Source organism: Borostomias antarcticus (assembly GCF_949987555.1).
Source record: "Borostomias antarcticus genome assembly, chromosome: 6".
Classification (NCBI taxonomy): domain Eukaryota; kingdom Metazoa; phylum Chordata; class Actinopteri; order Stomiiformes; family Stomiidae; genus Borostomias; species Borostomias antarcticus.
The window spans coordinates 24,621,068-24,641,954 of NC_140239.1; the positions used below are offsets into that span (position 1 = coordinate 24,621,068).

Consider the following 20,887-nt stretch of genomic DNA (forward strand, 5'->3'; position numbering starts at 1 on the left):
CCTACCGAGTTCTGTCAATAACGTCGGCGCGCGCACCCTGGCTCGTTGCTAGCTATGGGCACACTCGAAAAACTCTAAAAAGTATGATATACGTGGATTTCAAGTTCAGGAATTACATGGTTTAATGCTTACCAAGCTCTGAAGTCGTCCTGTAAACACCATAGGTTGTTTAGGTTGAAAAACAAAACGTTTTTCATATAACTCAAATATATACACATATAACTCATATAACTCAAATAACTCAGAACTAGCATAGCACGTGTTCATATTGACACAACATTGTTCGTGAATACTACATTTGAAATTGTCCCGCCTGAATTAATGAGAATAACAGACAACGATTAAATTCTATCTCCCAGTTCAACTGCAGCTGCATTACACACTTGCATCTATAGGCTGGGTGGTGAGGTGTACTAAAAGTGAGGAGAAGCCGGGAGGTTGAGTTGAGCGGATAAAATCACAAAAAATGACAAAACGTATTTCCTTTTAACATTTGGCTAGAAACCCATACCTTGCCATACCAAAACAACGCCCAGGGAGGCGCAGCGCAGTAAAAGCAACAACAACACAAAATCTACCTCCTCATCAATAAAAGGTTTATATTATTATTATTATTATTATAAATAAACTAGACATGGTGCTCAGAGAGCACAGACCTCCGCCCATGAATGCATTTCATGGCTCTGTACACGACAAAATTGAATGGGTTCTACGTTGGCCCATGCTACACCCCTCCACTGAGTTTTATGAAAAGCAGTCTGGTAGTTTTTGCGTAATCCTAGTCCAAAAAATGCATGGAGATGAATGGCCGTCTGGGCCGTGTTTGGGCAGCTCATGGACCCGCCCCATGATTCGCTGTGGCAGAGGTAAAAGTTACTGGAGGTGAATAGGTGGCTGTATTTGGCCGACTCTGTGGCGCCCCCCTCGGGTCACTGCCGGCGGGGGGCAATTCGGTGCACTCTGGACTCTCCCCCGCACACCCCAGTCCAAACCCCGTGTCTCTAGCACCCCACACAGGAATCTGGCTTCGTTCTAAGTTTTGTTTTCATTCGTGGATCTGGCCCATGATTAAGATCTGCTCCAAAATTGAATGGGTTCAATTTGTGGTGGCCCACAATACACCCCTCCACCGATTTTCATAAAAATTGGTTTGGTAGTTTTTGTGTAATCATAGTCCAAAAATGAATGGAGGTGAATGGCCAGTCCGGCTGTGTTTGGGCGGCTCGTGGACCCGACCCGTGCTTCGGATCTGCTCCAAAATTTTATGGGTTCTAAGGTGGACCATGCTACACCCTTCCACCAAGTTTCGTGAAAATCAGTCCAGTAGTTTTTCCATAATCATAATCCTGCTAACAGACAAACACACACGCACGCACAAACGCATGCCACCGAAAACATTACCTCTCGCCCTGCGCTGTCGCTGGGGTAGAGGTAATACAGATTTCCCAGAAGACAGCAGTAAAAATCTCAGGACTGTTTGATTGTGGAATCAAGGTGTTGAGATGGTACCTCAACAATCCTTCCCTGTCTTCATTTGCATCCATCTAAATATAGACTCCATTCTCTGAATGGAGAAACATGAGCATCTACGTTGTAAACTATTATGAAAATATAATGTCCTGAAATAAATAAATAAATAAATAGATGGCATGAGAAATCTTAGACACTTTCTTTTCTGTGGAAAAAGTGTGTCCGAATTTAATTAACTGTCCTAATAAATCTGTTTTACTTACATTCTCATATTGAAGATTCTCAGAAAATACACAAAGAGAACATTGCTGGAGACAGGAGACATCTTTCTTAATAATGCCTTTGAATCTGTAAAAGAGAACTCAACAAGTTCTTAAATAATAACCCACAGGCACTCTGAAGGGCGACCAGGGATTCATACAGATTAATGGAATACGAATCTGGCACACAGAGCAATTTATAGACCAACATACAAGATATTATGACCCAAATTCTGTCCATTATTAAAAACTGCAACATCTCTCTTCCATTTCTAGCCTATTTATGTCACCCAGTTTCCATGGCTACCATGCGATAGATAAAATCGAATGCACATTTCAAATGAAACTTTAACTTTCCTTTTCAGGGAGAGTAAAGATGAATGATGCTGCCTCCAAACATTAATTGACTTCTACTCTAGTAGTTTTTTTTCCGTGCACCATGAGTGACTTCAAATATACTCACATTTAATGTAATTATAACATATCTTCACTTGCATGTTGCACTGCCAACAAGAAGTAGGCTACAAACACACACACACACACACACACACACACACACACACACACACAAACACACACATTATGGTTGTGTACAAAAGGAAAGTTGTGTGTAAGCAGCAGTTTGACGGCACCATGCATCTGTTTACACGTAATATAAATGTTATTTGTCCTACAGTTTATTATAACAACAGATTCATTACCATTTTCGTAAATGTGGCATCTGGAAACCAGTACCAATACCTAGCACAACATGCAGGTGAAGACCCGTTTTGTTTTCTTGGTCACACACAGGCCTTCATGATCCATTTCCTCTCTGCTACAACAGACGCTTGATGAGAACCTCCTCCTGAGAACAGGATAGCTGGAAACAATATGCTTAGTTCCCTATTTTCAACTGAGCTCAACAGTTCAACATGGGCAGGCCAGAGCAAACAATACCTGGCTGAAGGAGGATGACATCATTTCTCCTCAATGAAGTGATTCATTGTGCCCTATTTAGCTGTCAACTTCAAAGACGTACTAAATAGACAACCCATTGTAAGGATGAAAACAAACCCTTTGTCAGCAGAATGGAGATTTTTCTAAAGTGAAACGTACACCTCCAGGTAGGAACACCTCACCATTGAAAGAGAAATCAGATCATTAGCTGAGCAATATCAAAGGCTAAACTGACCAGATTTGTTGTTGATTTGTGTAACTGACCCTTGTTCCGTCCTAAATACATCACTGCCTCATTTCAAAAGAACAATCATTCACACTATCAATAAACTAGGTTAACCTGGGCCATGTATCATCATATAAGGATCAGGTTTATTCCCCTCTATTGATAAAAGCTAACAAAACTGAGTTTCTTTGTCTGTGAAAAACAGCCAGAGTTCCTGGACAGAGGACCTTAAACGTGTCTAGATCATGTATGCCATCTCCTGGCCAAAATGTAACATGACACCACAGTGGGAGGACAGGTGCAGTTTGTGTGTGCAGTGCCCCAGTATGACGTTGATGTAGCAGAGGTGGTTTGAAACAGCGCTCATGTGACGATGAGTGAACCAGTCTGCAACTTGGAAAGCCTAAATATTGCCCTGATACCTTGAGAAATGAGATGCTCTGGTTCCCATGAGACAGGCCCCCTGGTCATCTCCCACCTGTGATGAGATAAAACACACAGAAACAAGGGCAGTTGAACTTCTCATTGTTCAATTTATTTCATGACATCTCCCTCTCTGCCACATACATGTTCCCAATAGTTTAAGAAACATCAAAAACAGTAAAATGGTAAATAAATTCATCTAATGAAAACAATTTTAAGAGTGAAAAATAGGGGTAAAACTCACTGCAGTAAATTAACACCCAGATGTCTTTCCCTGACATCGAAAGGTAAAAGTAGAAGACTTCAATTGCAAGTTACTATACATGTGACCAGTAAAACCATATGATTGTGCAAAACCTCTGAGGGACTGTGGCCAAGTCAGGTCTGGTCAAACAGAACAAGGAGCCGCGTTGAAAGTAAGATCATGTCTAATCCTCACTTTGCTGTAGTGTCTCTTGCATTTTTGTCCACATGGGAACGTAAAAGCTAAAAGGATAGTAAAAGGATCGGTCCTTGAAAGGCCATCACGGGATTGATTATGATCACCTTAGCGGCATAATGACATCATTCATTCAATGACATCATACATTTGACATTCTGCTCCCTGGGAGACTGAGGAATACGCACATCCTTCCAAAACACCATTCCCCCTGACTGTCCATTACATTACATGAGGTGTGAGTGAACACTTTTTTTCCCCTCTCTTCTTAATAAAGCAGAAAACCTGTCAGGTACTTAAAATGCGAGCAATCAAATTCTAAGGCAACATGTGAACTAAAAACAAACAAAATATATATGGAGGGATAGGCCTCTCATTCTTGTACTGTATATGTCTGCATTACCATACCAGATAAAGGTATAATTCCTAATGGAAAAATTATATCTTAATTATCATACAAAGTCAGCTACTGAATAAAAAAGACAAAACATCAAACACAAAAGAATACTGAAGTCATAATAAAAATGTTGGGCCTTTCGATCCCAAACATATTCCTTAATAAGTTTGGGGAATAAAAGGCCTGATTTTTGCTGAGATAATGAAAGCAGATGATAAATATTGTATCCTTGATGAAGGGCAAACCCAGTTTACCACCAGTAGAGGTACAAGATAGATAACAAGCTATCCTCACATCATTCCTCTTTTAGCCAGTGTCATGTAATGGATGTAAAAAGCATACAGTATCTAAAATACATCCCCCATTAAAATGAATACAACATACATCAAATACTGTCAGACAGGTCAACAGGTTAAGGTCTTTCTACGGGGTCATGCTCACGTCAACAAATAAGGGGATAAGAAGGTGATAACTACACACAAAGATGTAAGAGTGGATTTTGTTTTTTGCATAAACAGGTTCAAACACACTAAGTTAAAGGAGTAGTAAAGATGGTTGAGATGGTTCAGATCAAAAAGTTGACAAAACTAGCACTTTTGAGAAAGTCTGATAATTGCTCTACCACCGTTTTGGTCATACAATGGATGTGGGTGGGCACCGTGAAAAATCATTCAAAAAACATGTTAAACTCTCAATTTCAAAGACAAGAAACTCGCCATAAAGTAAGATTCTAGTTAATCTGGAAAGGCTTTTTAAAATATTTAGCATAGAACATTTTAGTCGTAGCACATACGTGTGTAAACCTCCGCTTGAACAATAACAATAGCTACCGTAAGTAGTTCAGCTTCCTGAATCCTCTCTGTGGATTGATCTACGCATCTACAACGGTCGTGTCAATACAAGTCAATGGATTTCATAAAACGATCAATAAAACCCTACAGGATTCATACTTTGCGGCGAATTTGATGTCAGAACACCAACGGACACCAATTACCCCCTCGGTGAGCTTCTTGTCTTTGAAATCGAGTTTAACATGTTTTTGAATGATTTTTCACGGTGCCCACCCACATCCATTGTATGACCTAAACGGTGGTAGAGCAATTATCAACTTTCTCAAAAGTGCTAGTTTTGTCAACTTTTTGATCTGAACCATTGTATATGATCATAAGTAACCTTAAAACAGGGCTAAACATGATTTTTCCCTTTACTACTCCTTTAAGCCTCAAACATAAGCCTGAAACAGATTCCACTCACAATTCATAAAAACATCTCATTCTCAGGAAATTCTGCACATAATTCACACTTTTTCGTCTAAAAGCCGTCTTGGTATTCACATTCGCAAGGACACCCTCGGTGGCCCATGGGGAACTCAGGGAGGGGTTTGAGAGAACACACACTGTACTGCCTGCTCCCAAATCAACCCCCAGAGCACTTGTGGACTGGACTGGATTGGAGACAAAAAATATATATAGTGTCATATCCAACCAGCCAATCAGCGGGCCGGTAAGAGCCAGCTTATAGCATGCAGGAACACAGTCAAGCAGGTCTCTCTACAGTACAAGGGGAAACAAGACCCTCTGGAGCCTACAGGACAAGGGGCAGCTGGGTCCAGGCTGGGGTCGGTTGACAAGGGCCAAGGAGTAGGGGGATAGTGTGAAATCCAACAAAGGTGTGTGTGTGTGTGTGTGTGTGGCAGGGGAGGGCATGAAACACGGGGCCAGTCTATGAGTCTCCGAAGCAAGACCGCGGGCGTGGCAGGGCGGGGCGCGGCGGGGGTGGGGCGTGGTGAAAGGGCGTACAAGGGCCATCATGAGGTGCCCTGTCTCTTCTGTTGCTGGGCCCGGATCAGTTCCAGCTGTTTTTTGCACTTCTGGTAGTATGTGGACAGGCTCTTGTTCTCCTCCAGCAGCTTCTTGTGCTCCTGAACCAGACGGGACGTGTTCTGCTGGTCCTTCTCATCTTGGTCCAGTTCGGCGATCAGCTCTTTCCTGCAGACGCAAGAGAACGGAGCAGTGAGGAAAATAACGACGCAAGGCAGAGAATGAGCAGATAGAGGGCAGAGGGATACTCTCGACTTCTGAAGATGAAGGAAAGCAGTCCTGACACGTTGAGAGGCCACTGAGAGGCTGCTGGCAGCCATTGAACAGCTTGTGTGAAAACACTGATTCCACAAACAATGTTAGATCCCTCACTCAAGTCATGGTCTATAAATATGAGATGAGCTGTTAGTCAAACAGAACCAGTTGTTCCACGATGCCCTACTTCCACAGCTTAGGACGGCTGTCTGTCTTGGATTTCTGCGTACTCATCCAGACACCCACGTTTCAAACACACGTTTCCATCCTGAAGGCTCTTGAATATGGAGGTGCTTGCTAGGTTTGCCCAGCTTTCATATAAGGAGACGTGAAGTCCCCTTGGTTGCACAGATACGGAGGATACAGATACAGAGGATTGCACATTGGACAGCATGGCAAGTCTCCTTTACAAGTTCAAAATGAACGACGAAATATGACCTCAGTGTCTGCGTCTGTAGCTGAAATGCCGTGAGGACATGTTCACTTACTTTCTCTGGATCAGCAAGGCGATTTCGGTCTGCACTTTCAAGTATTCCTGGGCCATTTTGCAGTGCTGCTCGAACACAGCCATGGACTCTTTGGAGTTGGGGCAAGGAGCGAGGGGCTGGAAATAACCGTGCATGGTGTCATTAACTGATTTAGGAGCTTATAGCTAGTTAGACATATTTATATCGGCAATCAGAATCGTCTGAGCTTTTAAAAATACACTAAATGTTTCACTGACTTTGTCAACGTGTATATATGGACATCCCGCGTTGTAGACAGTACCCTTTTCTCATCTTGAAACCAGGATTACTCCCAACTTAATTAAAATCTGAATTGTGTCCTTCAAATCATCTTTGACGGGCAGAAAATCTGAATGTCTGACCAACAAAAATCTGAAATATAGCTAAATACAGCCTGACACTCAGACTCAATTGCCATTTCCTTTCACTTCATTAATCAGCCTGAACAAGCTCCTACTGCAGCCGTTTTCTGAGGTGGGCGTTGCCGAAGAGGGGTTCCTCAGTGAATTAGTTCATTCCTTAACCAATCACCATTTGACATCGCATTCAAAGGACACTGATCAGGAAATCACTCTGAACAAGAGCTTTTCCAGACCCTGTATCACATTTCGAAGTTAAATTAAAGTGGGCGTGCGATTCAGGGGCTGGAGCCAGGGTAAAATATAGCTTAAAAAGCGTGCTAACATCAGCAGGCGCAGAACAGGATGTAACATGGGATGCAAGACAGTGCTGCACTCCAAGAGCAGGACTGTGGAGACAGGGGGGGGATCCCTTACCTGCAGCTGGTGATCCAGGGTGAGATATGCCATCGGAATGGAGTTGTCTGAGCCGTTGGTATCTGGACATGAGACGCAAGAGAGAGAGAGAGAGGCAGTTTGTTTTTGTTCTGACAGCAGCATCGGGGGTGGGCGGGGGGGCTGGAGTCTGGTGGGCACGGTTATCAATAGTCACCAGAAGTCCTTCAACAGAAATAGCCACTGCCCCCCCCCCGCCAGTCCTTCCTAGGGTGACGGGAGCCCAGCGCCTTAAATCATTGATGACGATGACGTAATGTCTGCGGAGCTGCTCGAGTGATTTACTCCACCATCCGTTACTCTGCAGCCCCGGCTGGGAGACGACGACTTCATTCAATCAAACCTGTTGTTAAATTCAACCTTCCTTTGTTCCCAGTGCTCTCTAGTCTTCCTGGCGCACAGCCGTGCAAGCGTAAAGCTCAGCGACAGGCTGGACTATGTTGCTAAACGCTGAGGACTTTGTACTCTAAGTCGATGAGATAACTAGCTAATGCTGTAGGTTTCCTCCTGGGCATCGTTCAAAATGTATGCCCATTTTGAGTAGGGGTGGGACAAAATATCAATACCGCGATCATCGTATCGTGGCCTCTTGCGATTATCGATACACGTTGCCGGATAGCGCAGATTTTTCCGGGGAGTAACAAGTACTTCCTTTAAACATTTTAATTCCTGCTCTCAGGGCCTTTTAGCACTTTATTTTATATTGGAATGATGGCAGACAGCAGCAGAGAAATGCATGCACATCCAAGAATGAACAGTAACAGGTGCTCGACCAAAAATATATATAACACAACGTTTCAGCTGGTGTGGCCTTTTGCACCTGAAGAAAGCCATGCTGGCCGAAACATTGTGCTTTATTAAATCACTTTGGGAGCTATTTAAACATTGTGCGGACCTTTCTTCTCTTATCAATGATGGCCGGCACACATGGACAAGTTGCAGTCAGTGTGTGTGTGTGTGTTAGAGACACCAAGCTAAGAGTAAGAAAGATGTAATGTATTGTTTGTTTCATTGTTCACCTCAACCTGCGACAACAATGCTGCAGTGAATGAATAAAAAACATAATTCCTATCTTTTTGCCTTCATAGTGGTACTGTACATGTATTTGTTCTTCATTTAACACAGATATCGTGATAAAAGATAACAGATATCGTGGCAAAATATCCTAAGGCTATCGTATCGTGAGTTACCCTGTGATGCCCACCCTTAATTTTGAGTGCACTTCCACAACGAAAATTAGACACAATCTATCAGTATACTACTGCAGTGGTGACAATGAGACACGGAGTGTGTGAGTGTGTGTGAGTGTGTGTGTGTGAGCGAGACTACCTGTGGGGTCATCAGGAGAGAAGCTGTAGCCTCTGTTGCTGTTCTTGTCAGGTGGCATCATTCTCACACTGGGACTGGAGGATCTGCTGCTGTTCCTGCTCCCCTGTGAGAGCACAACACGGTGAAATCATCACAACCGCCAATCAGGGGCTACCGGAGGGGGGTCTCAACTGTCAGGCAACATTGACTAAGGTTTGTTGTCACATGGCTTCAGATGGAAACAGAACTGTACTCTCTCTAAGTCAGTGTGCTGTAATACAACACAACGCTTAAAAAACAGTCTGTGGTTGTATCACTCGCATGTAAGAAACACGGCTGAGCCTGGCGAGATCACATATCAACCAAATACCATCGAGCTACTGTGACGGCCATTCCCAAGTTGATCGCCACAGATATCCGTCGCTCATTTTCAATTTACAAAAGGAGTGAGACAAATCATTTAATATTGATCTATTCTCTTCCTCGTAATGTATTTTCTTCCTAAACTTGGAGTGAACTTTGCTGCTTTGTAGCTTAACTGCACAGCACCAGGGAACATGTGCCCTTCAACGAACAGAAACGGGTTGAGGAAGATGGGAGGAGGAAGCTCTCTGACCGGGGGGGCTTATTTGAAGGTTGTCCATCGGGGTTAGAAGGGATGTTCTTCCTACACCTGAAACATCTTCATCTTCCAAAACCGTGACATATCAAACGCTGCTCTGATACATCCTGTAGGCCGACATAATCCCCAGGGTACCTCTCTCCTAACAGAGCATGCATCTAGTCCCGTTGAGAGGCCGGTCCCACCCCATGAACCGTCACTCAGAAACGCAAAGCAATTCACGCAGGGAGTGCCGAATCGGTGCCGCGCCACGGGATACAAAAGGGAAAAGAGAGAACCGACTACCTTCTACGGTACTTGAGCGGAAGAGTGAGCAGACTCGTGAACGGTCTCGTCGGCTCCCTGTGAAGGCGGCGGCGGCGGCGTAGACCGACTGGGCCCGGCGTGGACTGCGGCTTACCTGGCCGGACTCTGTGCCTATCCCCGGGAGGTCCTGCACGGACCTGCGCCTCTGCTGCTCCGAGGTGGCTGTGGAGAGGATGGAGAGAGCGACAGAGGAGGGAAAGAGAGAGAGAGAGAGAGAGAGAGCGGAGGGGAGGAGAGCGGCGTGAGACCCGCGGCTCCGAGGGGGGACTGCGCGTCTGTGTCCCGTGTGTCTGCCGGGAAGAGGGGGCTCCGCAGTGAGAGTCACACAGGGGGGGGGGACAGCTGCAGAGATTTAACCCCCCCCCCGCCCCCCGACTCCCTGGCCTGTCAACATGTGCTCCGGCACGGCCGTAACGTGACCGCGGCACAGCCGACGACACGCGCGCACAGACGCGGATTACGCACGCACCACGCCTACCACATGAATAGCTACCGTGGCTCGCGCCACATGTGTTTTCGTGCAGATCTGCTTGTTTGGGTTGGGGCGGTCAAGGCTGTGCTATTTCAGGGCCGATACACCACGGGCACGGGCCTCAGACAGACAGGGCCAACGAGCCGGGGGTCCTGGGTGACTCTGTAGCAGGCCTTGCCCTGTCCTGTATTGTCCTGCAGATACCTGATTGTATCTTCCGAATAACAGGAAAGGTTCCAGTCAGCTGGCTGCTAAATGTAGGATAACTTCAACAATGTCTGCGCAGTCACATCTTCCTGTCTGAGGATCACGATATAACACCTGCTGGGGATTATCTAGCTATGAGAGCATTGTGGTGTTTCCACCTTCTATCCACTCATTGCTATCAAATCCCACAAAACCACGTGAACTTCTACAATATCAGGCACATGAAGGTGGAAACTAACTACAGTAATATTATTATTCTAGGTCCTATAATTCTCCTAAGTTGTTCTACTCGTGTTTCATTCCTGACAAGACAGGTTGTACAGTATATATATAGAACATTAAAGGGGATACATTTAAGATACAACAAACACACTATAGATAGCTAAGGAATAGGCAAGACACCCCCCCACCACACACACACACACACACACAAACAATTCACTGAATGTTGGATTGAAACATGAGCTCATTTGTCCCCACAGTGATTGTTTCTCTAAAGATACCTTCTTTTTACAGAATGAATGCTCGTCTTAGAGAGATAAGCCCTTGTCTGCTATTGAGTGAGGCGATCCCAAATGGAATAATGCTCTGTTCAAAAAGGCCTAAGTCACACTCTTTAGACGAAAATGAATTATAGGCAACATGGAAAGGATTTGTAATTGGAATGCCAATCTGGAACTTCACGCTAATTGGATGGAGACTAAATCGAGACGAGGACAAAATTAAACCGTGTAAATGACTGACACAGGTGTGCACATGCAGCTGCAACTGTGTCATACTTTTAATAACAGCTTACGTCAGCTGACTCACTTAGTCAGAGCATTTAATTAGGCGCTCATTCAACGCGTCTCATGCAGCTCCTAATAGACGCCCTTTTTTTGTGATATCCAGTGCTGTCCTCATTTCCTTCATCCATATCTCTGCTGGTAATAATAGCCCTGACCCTCAATGCGAGCGAAATTAATCAAAGTGACTTTTACAAAGTTAATGGATGTAAAGATTGAAGAAAAAAAAAAAGAACTGCCAAGCTTTCACAACGTCCTCTATGCATGAAAGGCAAGGACGTGCTTAAATCCAGAGCGCCACGCCACTCGTACGCAGTACTTCTCTCGGTGTGATTTGCAGTCAAGCAAGAAGGACAAAGGAGAGGCGGGGTCATGAGTTATACGTCTTATCGCAGCCACTTCCCCGCTCTGAGATCAAGATGCTGATTGCATAGAGCCTTCTGTGGCCTAAATCAACTGCGCTGTCTTAATGTTTGGGCAGCGGTGACATAAAAGGTCCATGGATTGAATATAAAGAAGATAATATTTGAGATTTAAAGAGGCTCAAACAGCATCTTGAGGCTAGAAGGTGAAATGAATGAAAATGAAAGACGGAAACTCATGCCCCTTAATCAAACCACAAAGGACAGAGGTAAACAGAACTCTGTGTCCATTACTCCGGGTTTATCATTCATCAAATCATTCAACAGACCTTCATTTGAGACAGGATATCACTGGTGAAAGGGGTTTATCCCACCAGGTAGGAAACACACATAGGAAGAACTGGATTTGAGTTAAGGCTGATTGGAAGTGTTTAAGGGCCGATTGGCACGAGCAGTGTGTTGTTAATGACCCGGAGTAACAGACACTAGAGGGCCATGTCAGAGCAGAGCAGAGCAGAGCAACACGCTGATTTGAGTCAAGCCAGTTACATCCAGGCACCGGGAGGGCCGCGCTGGTACCTGTCACGACGATCCTGGGAACGTCCAGAATGGTGCCATATGACGCCGTTTTACGGTGGCCTCTTTTATAGGGGGGGCGTGCTGCAAAAATACACACACACACACACAGCTGCGTACAAAGGCATGCACACTATAGACAGGGTCCAGAGCCGGACATGAACGTCTGGACGAACGAGCGGCTTCCTTGCTCCCCGCCGCCTCCAACAACACGCATGCAGAGCACATACATGCAAGGGCATCATGCACCCCCAGTCCATTCCAGGGCCTGCGAGGGCTTGTCTGACAGCCGGCTACGGGCATTGCACAGGGAACCTCAGGACAAACATGACAGACGTTCGGCTTCCAAGCTGTTACACAAACAGAATATTTATACACACCGACAGAGCTTCAGATAAACGTTCAGTTCATTTAGTTTGGCTTAGAATCACATTTGTGCTCCTTGCTGAGGAAACTGCAGACAGAGGACCTATCGAATCTGAAATTGCTTTAAACATGGAGAGGATTCACCTCAAATAAATGAAAAAACAGCCATTACAGTATTTGAAAGCTTCAGAAGGTTCATTTGGACATGACAGGAATGAATATGACACATTCTCTTTGAGCCTCAGCTCATGTGAAGGAGGGAAGATGATTGGCACCATGGCCAGAATGCAACTCGATGCTGAGGGGCGTATGGAGCGCTTATACGAAGAGGCATCACCTTGGGAATGATGTAAGCAGATGAAATGGGACTTGACTCGCGAGGGGACAGCAGATAGGATGAGAGGTCTTTCCATGAAACACGCCTCAGTAGCTGATGCAACAGCACCGTACGTGCAACTCCTACACAATGCCAGGAGCATTCGGCGCAATATCTCTCAGGCCTTTTTATGAGGCAATACCCAAGGGGTGCGCGTGTGTCTAGGTGAATGTGACTTACTGTTTATTTACGACGGTGTGCTTCTCCAGGTTCATATTTCTAAGCTGTGGTGTGTGGGGGTGCAGATTCTGACATTACCTGAAGGTGCAAATGACATCCTGTGCTCCAGCTCAGACAGGTCGGCGCTCATTCTTTTGCTGTCGGAGGCGGCCAGGCACTGGGTTCGCCCCGACAGGCTCTCCACACTGCCCCCTCTGGACAGAGGCAGACTAGCCCGCAATGGGTCTCCCTGTAAGCATAGCCAAAGAAAGAACACTGCCAATCTCTCACCACATACAGTAATATCATATATATATATATATATATATATATATATTGAACATGTCTTAGTGAGGAGTGACTACGAGCCTGCAACTAATGAAGGCCGCCGCACTCTCTTAGCTCTGATGCAAAAGATTTAATAGGAAGCGTAAAGGCAGCTATGCTTTGGCATAGTTTCTACAAGTCTGTGGAACTCTAGCACTGGAGGGATGGCACACCACTCTTCCAAATGATATTCCCTCATTTCCCTCAGTTTTGATGATGGTGGTGGAGAGTTGTCTAACACTTCAGTCCGAAATCTCCCATAGGTGTTCAATTGGGTTGGTGGTTGGCTGGTGACTTGGCTATGGCCATACTCATCAAACCATTCAGTGACCCCTCGTGCCCTGTGGATGGGGGCATTGTCATCCCGGAGGAGACCACTCTCGTCAGGATAAAGAAATGTTTCATTGTAGGATAAAGGTGATCACTCAGAATAACTTTGTATTTATTTGCAGTGTCCCTTCCCATTAAGGGGACAAGTGGGCCCAAACCATGCCAGGAAAATGCCCCCCACACTGTATAAGTACAGTCCATTCACCATTTCTTTTTACCTTACATATTTCACTAATGCACAAGATCATTCAATGTGCGCCTTTGACCACAATTTGCTATACTAATGTCTTTCCCATAGATCTGAATCGAATTACAGATGCCACTTTAGTCCCTGATCCTATTGAAATACTAGATGAATGTAGAAATACTGCCAGTTCAGCAGTCTGTGACTGAAGCTCCTGCCATCTGTGCCCCAACAATGAACCCTCTTAAGTCACTTCGATCTTTTCCTCTTGCCAACTTGATCCAAAATCAAGGTCAACTGGGCCTCCTCAGCATTGTTATACATGCCAGAGAGGATAATAGGATGTTAATTGCTTAATTGTATCATGCAGTACACTACAGTATATGGAAGCATCTGTTATGCTTCTCCACTCATTTATTCAGGTTTTTCCTTAAAATTGTAATCTCTATGTATATATATATATATATATATATATATATATAAGGGCACTTTCAAGTTTGCATCGAGGTTCCTTACGCTTATTTACTGTTTATTGTATTTCCCTCTATTTAGATTTTGTACATAATTTTTAAGCGGTGCAGCCGCTTCTATAAGTAATATGTGTGTCTGTCAGTGTGTGTGACGTTCATAGCATGAGATTCAATACTGAGATCCTTTGTTTTAACACGTCCAATACTGTTGAACACCAGCAGAGGGCAGTAGAGATTGCTCTTGCACCGCTTACTTCACAACCAGGGTGTGATTTTATATATTTTGTATACTTACTGTACATTTGTATCAAGTCCTGATCATGCTTACTGTTGTAACACAACAATTTCCCCCCTAGGAATCAATCTATCCCTTCCCCTACGTTTCCTGTTTTTCCACCTGACAGGTTTTTCAGGCTAGCCATTGAGGCAGAGACTGCCAATTCAGCAGGTGTGGGAAGCAGCGTTACCTTTGGTTTGAAATGAGGAGCAAACTGAGGCGTGATCTTGATAGTGTCGTTGCTCCCTTGCGAGTCGCCGTGCTCCATGTTTGCGTCACTCTTGTTGCTAGTGCTGGTGCAAGTGTAATCCACATAGGAACCTGTCGAATCCCAGGGAGTAACAGTTTTCCAGTTTAAGAGTCAACTGATGTCTAAACTGTTTTATTCCCAGGTAGCTGTTGTTGCACTACTGTACCTGTGCTGGTGGCCGAGTTACTCTGTCCTTCATCTGAATACTGGTAGGGGTACTGCAGCGGCTCCTCAGACCCTGGGAAGTACTGTAGAAAGAGATGATGGAAACGTACTTCTATATGTTACTGTTTGCCGCCATCTTGGACAGGTCTCAGTAAAGGTTAAATAAAACATTGCTGTCCATCAGAGCAGTAGAAGAACACAGCAGAATGAAAAGAGTACTGATGATACCCCTTCATCATGGTGACAGGATTCATTATTACCATCATAAGGTGAGTCATGATCTTGACTATCTCCTCCATGGAGGGCCGCTGGGAGGGGTCTTTGGACCAGCAGCGAGTCATCAGGCTCTCGATGGGCTTGGGAAGGTTCTTGATGAGAGGCGGGCGGGTGCCTGAACATCAACACAAAGATCAGACAGTAATAAGTCAAATTCAATGGTAAGGGTTACACTAAAACCCGTCATCAGCAACAATTTGACTGATACAGCGACACCCACAACTGTGCAAAGGTCTATTACGGAGAGCCCCTCGGCGGTAATGATGGATGGGGGTTGTGCCAGATAGACGGGCGCAGTGGTCTGTCCCCAGGTGCGCTCTCTCACTGTCACCCATCAGCATTCCGCTCCATCTGCCTGCGTGTGGGGGGACGGCGTGGAGCGCGGCTGTACACGGCCGAGTGTATCTTTTAAACGCTCTTCGCCGTCGAGTCCCTAAACTCATTTAATCTCCCACCGTGCCCGGCTGGGCAGAATGCTCTGGGAGCCGGGGTGATTGACATGTCAGCGCTGCGTTGGACTCCCTGAGCCCCCCGCCCCCCCCCCCCCCAACCTCCTTTTCTCTCCCCGGCCGTCTCTTCCCCTCCCTGGACTCACCGTTGTGCACGGCCCACATAATGCGAAAGGCTGGTCCGCCGATCTCATCAAAGGGCTTCCTGCGAGTGATCACCTCCCAGAGAATGATCCCCCAGCTGAACACATCACACTTCTCGCTGTAATTGCTTCCTAAAAGCACAGAGTAACACACACAATCATTCAAGGTCTTTAAAACAGAAAGAGAAATAAGATGTGGCTTGACATATAGAAGGTGATTGACTGAACAAAGTAATCCCCTGTGGTGTGTTTAAAATGAATGGGGGGGCATGAGATTGGTAAGGCACAGGAGCTTTTATCTGGTCTGCGCCTTCAATACCATGAAAAATAGGAGGTAATTTGGCCGAGGACTGCAAGACATGCTTCATTTATCGTGCCTATTACTGCAGAATTAAAGTGCTCATCACACATACAGTACACACTTAAAAGTTGCTGTGCTGCGACCTTTTGATAACCTTTCTAAGTAATGCAATTGAAATTTGAAGGGGCTCATTCTAGGGGCAAAGGCTAGATGTTAAATTGCAGAGGAGTCATGTTACTCCCTAAGCAAACACAATAATGACTATCTCCTAAATCGTGTTTTCTTCTGACCCCCTTGATAAGATTAATATGCTCTGTAAAAAAAGGGAAAAAAGAAGAATGTTGACTACCATCGGAATGTAGACAAAAACAACATTCCAATCTCTCTTGGCTAATGGAACTGTTTGAATTGCATCTTTCCATTTTCTTCTCAATACATATAATCAGTGGCATTTATCACTAGAGATAATTGGGAGCAAAAAAATGACAGCAAGACTGAATAATTATTGTAGGCTACAAATTGAGAACAGAGCAACTCAGAAGTGTTGTTTGCAATTAGTTTTCTGTGATCGAGGTGCTGACAAAGTCAAAGGGGAAATGTTAAAAGATTACCACAGTTACATTCAATCAGGGGTTACATTTACTGTAATCGCAAACTGACTGAAATTCCTGAGAACACAATACTGAAAGGACGCAATAATGGGTTTAAAAAAAACAAACAAACAAAAAAAACATATGGAACTAATATTATTGTTTTGCAATCTGTCATAACTGGCTTCACTTTGTTTGCCATGTCTAAATTTGCTGCTTCGGCAGACTGATTTGTGCTTCTGAGATGCCGTCATCCAGGCATCTCTGGCTCTGCGATGCGAACGCTCTGCCATGCGGCTCATACTTGCCTTCAAACACCTCAGGGGCCATCCACGCTGCACTTCCTTTGTTGTTGGTCATGTGGGTCTGAATGTCGCACGCTGTTCCAAAGTCACATATTTTCAGCACGGTGCCGCCAGCAACAAGCAGAAGGCTGGAACAAGCAAACGGACATCCACTCAAAAAGGCCCACTTCATGTCACACTCTTTACTTTAGGTAGCTTAGACCTGAATGGTGACTGAAAATACCTGGGCTTCAATGCAAGAATTCCTCATTATCAAAAAAAACTTTGGAGAGTGTTGCACTGGTTTGACGGCAGGGACGTATCTCAGATAAAACCAGTCTATACAAATAATATGTAGTAGACCTCATTGAAAGAAGCAGAGCAATACAAACACAGAGGTCTGGCAACCGACACTTTTGAACACTGGATGGCAGATTTTGAACAGCATTCGGTGTGGTCGGGTGGTCTGACGACCCAGTTCTTCCCAGCATGACCCAGCGTGACCCAGTTCTTCCCAGTAACTCCAGGACACCTCTCTAGGAAATAGACCAGCTGGTCACACTCATAGATCTCTGCCAGGGACTTTTTCCCGTCAGAGCCCAATAAATAACCTCTGTAGCCTGTACAGCCATGTTATTCCTCCATCTGTAACACTATATAAAACAGGCCTCCCAGAACCAACAGAAATGGGGTGGAAAGGGCAGAGAGGAACAGAAAATAAGACCCCGACAGAGAAATGGAAGATGACTTCCATTTTGTGCAAAGACCTTTGCTATTTCGCTTCACAAAGTCAGATACTGTAGCCAAGACTTTCTAGTGCTTATGTAGCTACAACATTAAACATGCTACTGGATGGAACCCTGAGTGGGAATACAAGGCAGTTTGTCTGCAGTGAAACAGGAGACATGAGAGTGAGAGGTGAGGAGGAGCATACTTGGGTGGCTTGAGGTCCCTGTGAATGAGAGCCTTTGGTTTCATGCCATGGAGATAGGCGACTCCCTGGGAACACTGTAAACACCAGCTCATGGCATGGGAGGCAGTGTAATAGGGGAGAGGTTCAGCACCATGCAGCACTGTGAACAGAGAACACAGTCACTACTGCACAGACTCCTCAAATACACCACACACACATACCTCCATAGAGACTGCAAATAACACATTTGCTGTCCGACTCCATCCACATCCACACATACTTACCTCTAAGAGGGTAGGCCTACACATTCGCTTATGAATGAAATCAACCATTGAATAACATCAAAGTTATGCTTACAGGAAACCTGAGAGCCACTTTGATTGATATTCAGGGGAATGACGACAGGAGGGTAAAGTGCTTGAGCAGTACACTTCCTTATGTGTAGGCCACTGTGCAGAGAGTGGACTAGCCAATTTTCAGAAATAAGACCAGGCTTAAATGCTACACATGCCAATAAATAGGCATATTAATAGGAAGAATTCTTTAGCGAATTTAGATTTTGCAGAAGTGTTGTTATTAGGTGGCCATAGGAGTACACTATTGCTCCACTCAACAACATGCAATGTAAGTCTTTTATTGCAATGAGACTCACCATTATACAAAGACCCCCCTTCAGCATACTCCATCACCAGGCAGACCTAGGTAGGACATTGTGTATGAGAAAATAATCACATACATACTGATACACACACATAGGTATTCTAATGGCACCATAAAAGGGCTGTGATGACAGCAATGAGATATTTTGAAGTAGCGTTAATGACATAAACGTCTTACTGGATTGTTGCAAGAGCCATACAACTTGACAATGTTGGGGTGATTAACTCTTGAAAGTTGTCGCAGCTAGGTGAGAGAGAGATGTAGATATAATTATATATCACAGTCTGCCAGCCCTGAGTGGGGAACTGGGGGTGGCAGCAAAATAATCATACCTCAACTATAAAGGCTTTCCTTTCAGATTCACTCTCTATGGTCTTGATTGCAACATCTTTGCCTTTCCATTTTGCCTTGCAGACAACACCAAAGGCGCCTCTCCCCACCACCTGGAAAAAATATATAGTTAATATACATGGCTTCTTCTTACTAAGATTTCGCCCTCTCTCACTAACAAATACACACTTTTTATTTGTGTCTAGTAATAACTAATAGATGCTAATGATTAGGTATACTTGTTGTATAATATATATGTTACAAAGTCTCTAAGGCAATGGAATGCATCTGCATATCCTGTGTAGTGGACAACGTTTGTTCAGTAGTTATTGTTCTGTTACAAAGTGAGTATTTAGAACTAGCATGCTTCCCAATGATAGGCAATGTGTGTGAGAACTTCAATCATATCTATGACAGCTGTCAGAGACACACTATTGTTTACTATAGCTAGATATTACATCTCTAAATTACTTACCTCCTCAACTTCAATATCCACATAATCGATTTCTTCAAAGGGATAACCAGGTGGAGTTTCGAGCATATCGGCAGATGGCAAAGACATTGCTAGCTTGCTAGCTAGCTGGCTATCTTCTCATTGGCTAATAAAAAAGACTGAGGAAAACAAAGATTAGTTGGCTAACGTTACCCAGCTATAGTTCCAGACACGCATAACTACAGTAGCTAGCATTCTCAGGAAAAGTGACTTGCACTTAACTTCCACGAACAAGTATGAAAAAGACACAGGGTGATTGTGCTGCTAAATACTAGCTTGCATGGATAGTTCAGTTGCCAGCCATTGCTCAGGTATGATACCAGATAGATAGCTAGCTTAGCCAACAACCACAACAACAACAACAGCAGCAGAAACTGAGAGCTACTAGTGACATTTCTACATATCTAGCTGGCTATCACATTATGAATATCAACAACAATGCCAGCCTGTTTATTGTCACTTTTTTTTGCTAGCTTGCTTGGGTGGCTGTGGCAGTAACAACTTCAGGACTGACACCTCCAGTGGCAGCTCCACAGGCCGCTAGATAGCTACCTAACCTAGCAACCCTAGCTAACTATTCTTGCTAGCCAACGCAAGCTAGCTGGCCTGGTTGGTTAGCTCTAGCTAAGGTTATGATGCGTTCGTTTATAACTGGGAGGTGGCAAATTGCGACTTGCTACTAGGAATTATTAAATAAAACACCGCATGAACTCGCACTTCCTCTTCGCAAATTCGGATATGTTTCTCAGCCCCCAGTTGCTCGAATGCACTAGATATAACTAGGTAACTGTGATATAATGGTATATAGCTCGAATGCACACAGGTCGGAGGTAGGTATTTTGCCACTTGCGACTTGCCACCTCCGACCACAAACGAACGCACCATTAGTAGCGCAAGCTAGCTACAGTAGCTACCAACCTGTCTCCGCAATCTGTGAACTCCACGGGCGCAATGCTGGCTCGAGACATGGGGTGATTTTCTCTATTCACGTGTGGGGAACCGAAGAAAAGTGTCCTCTTTCCAACTGTGCCTTTTTCTAATCATTTGACAAGCAGACATAACTTTATGACGACTCCGCTTCCATGATAGCTAGCTATAGGTAGCTTTAGCTGGCTAGCAACACTTCAGCTTTTCCCCCACTGTCGCTGGCAGCAGCTTCACCATCCCCCAGGAAGTGCGTGATCCCTCCCACAGCCGGCGGCACCACCAGCTTTGTGCTCTGTGGGGTTGCAACTGCTACTGTACCAGATCCCACACACTGTTGAACTACAGTCATCATTTCAACGTAGCCTCAAGGCATTTGTACCGCTGTGAATATGACCCAATGTTATTTTATTAAGGCTTCTGTTATTTCTATTACTGTCTATTACTGTATGT

General features: G+C 44.7%; 1 protein-coding gene across 2 annotated transcripts; it reads right to left on the reverse strand.

The window, feature by feature from the left end:
• Window positions 1-3,451: 3,451 nt before the first annotated feature.
• map3k7 (mitogen-activated protein kinase kinase kinase 7) lies at window positions 3,452-20,643 on the reverse strand. 2 transcript variants are annotated; one of them, XM_084440254.1, is made up of 18 exons: window positions 20,429-20,643; window positions 19,493-19,629; window positions 19,020-19,130; window positions 18,865-18,930; window positions 18,680-18,725; window positions 18,049-18,187; window positions 17,139-17,263; window positions 15,943-16,071; window positions 15,332-15,462; window positions 15,073-15,154; window positions 14,847-14,977; window positions 13,168-13,318; window positions 12,171-12,251; window positions 9,860-9,927; window positions 8,859-8,961; window positions 7,512-7,573; window positions 6,718-6,833; window positions 3,452-6,142 (listed from the first exon to the last, which is right to left on the reverse strand). In XM_084440254.1, exons 2-18 carry the CDS (start codon window positions 19,577-19,579, stop codon window positions 5,962-5,964), a joined length of 1,809 nt encoding a protein of 602 aa, XP_084296380.1. In that variant the 5' UTR covers window positions 19,580-19,629; window positions 20,429-20,643; the 3' UTR covers window positions 3,452-5,961. The 2 variants fall into 2 exon arrangements, with proteins under 2 accessions (XP_084296380.1, XP_084296379.1); XM_084440253.1 differs by having other exon boundaries at window positions 15,943-16,067; window positions 17,135-17,263.
• Window positions 20,644-20,887: the final 244 nt, after the last annotated feature.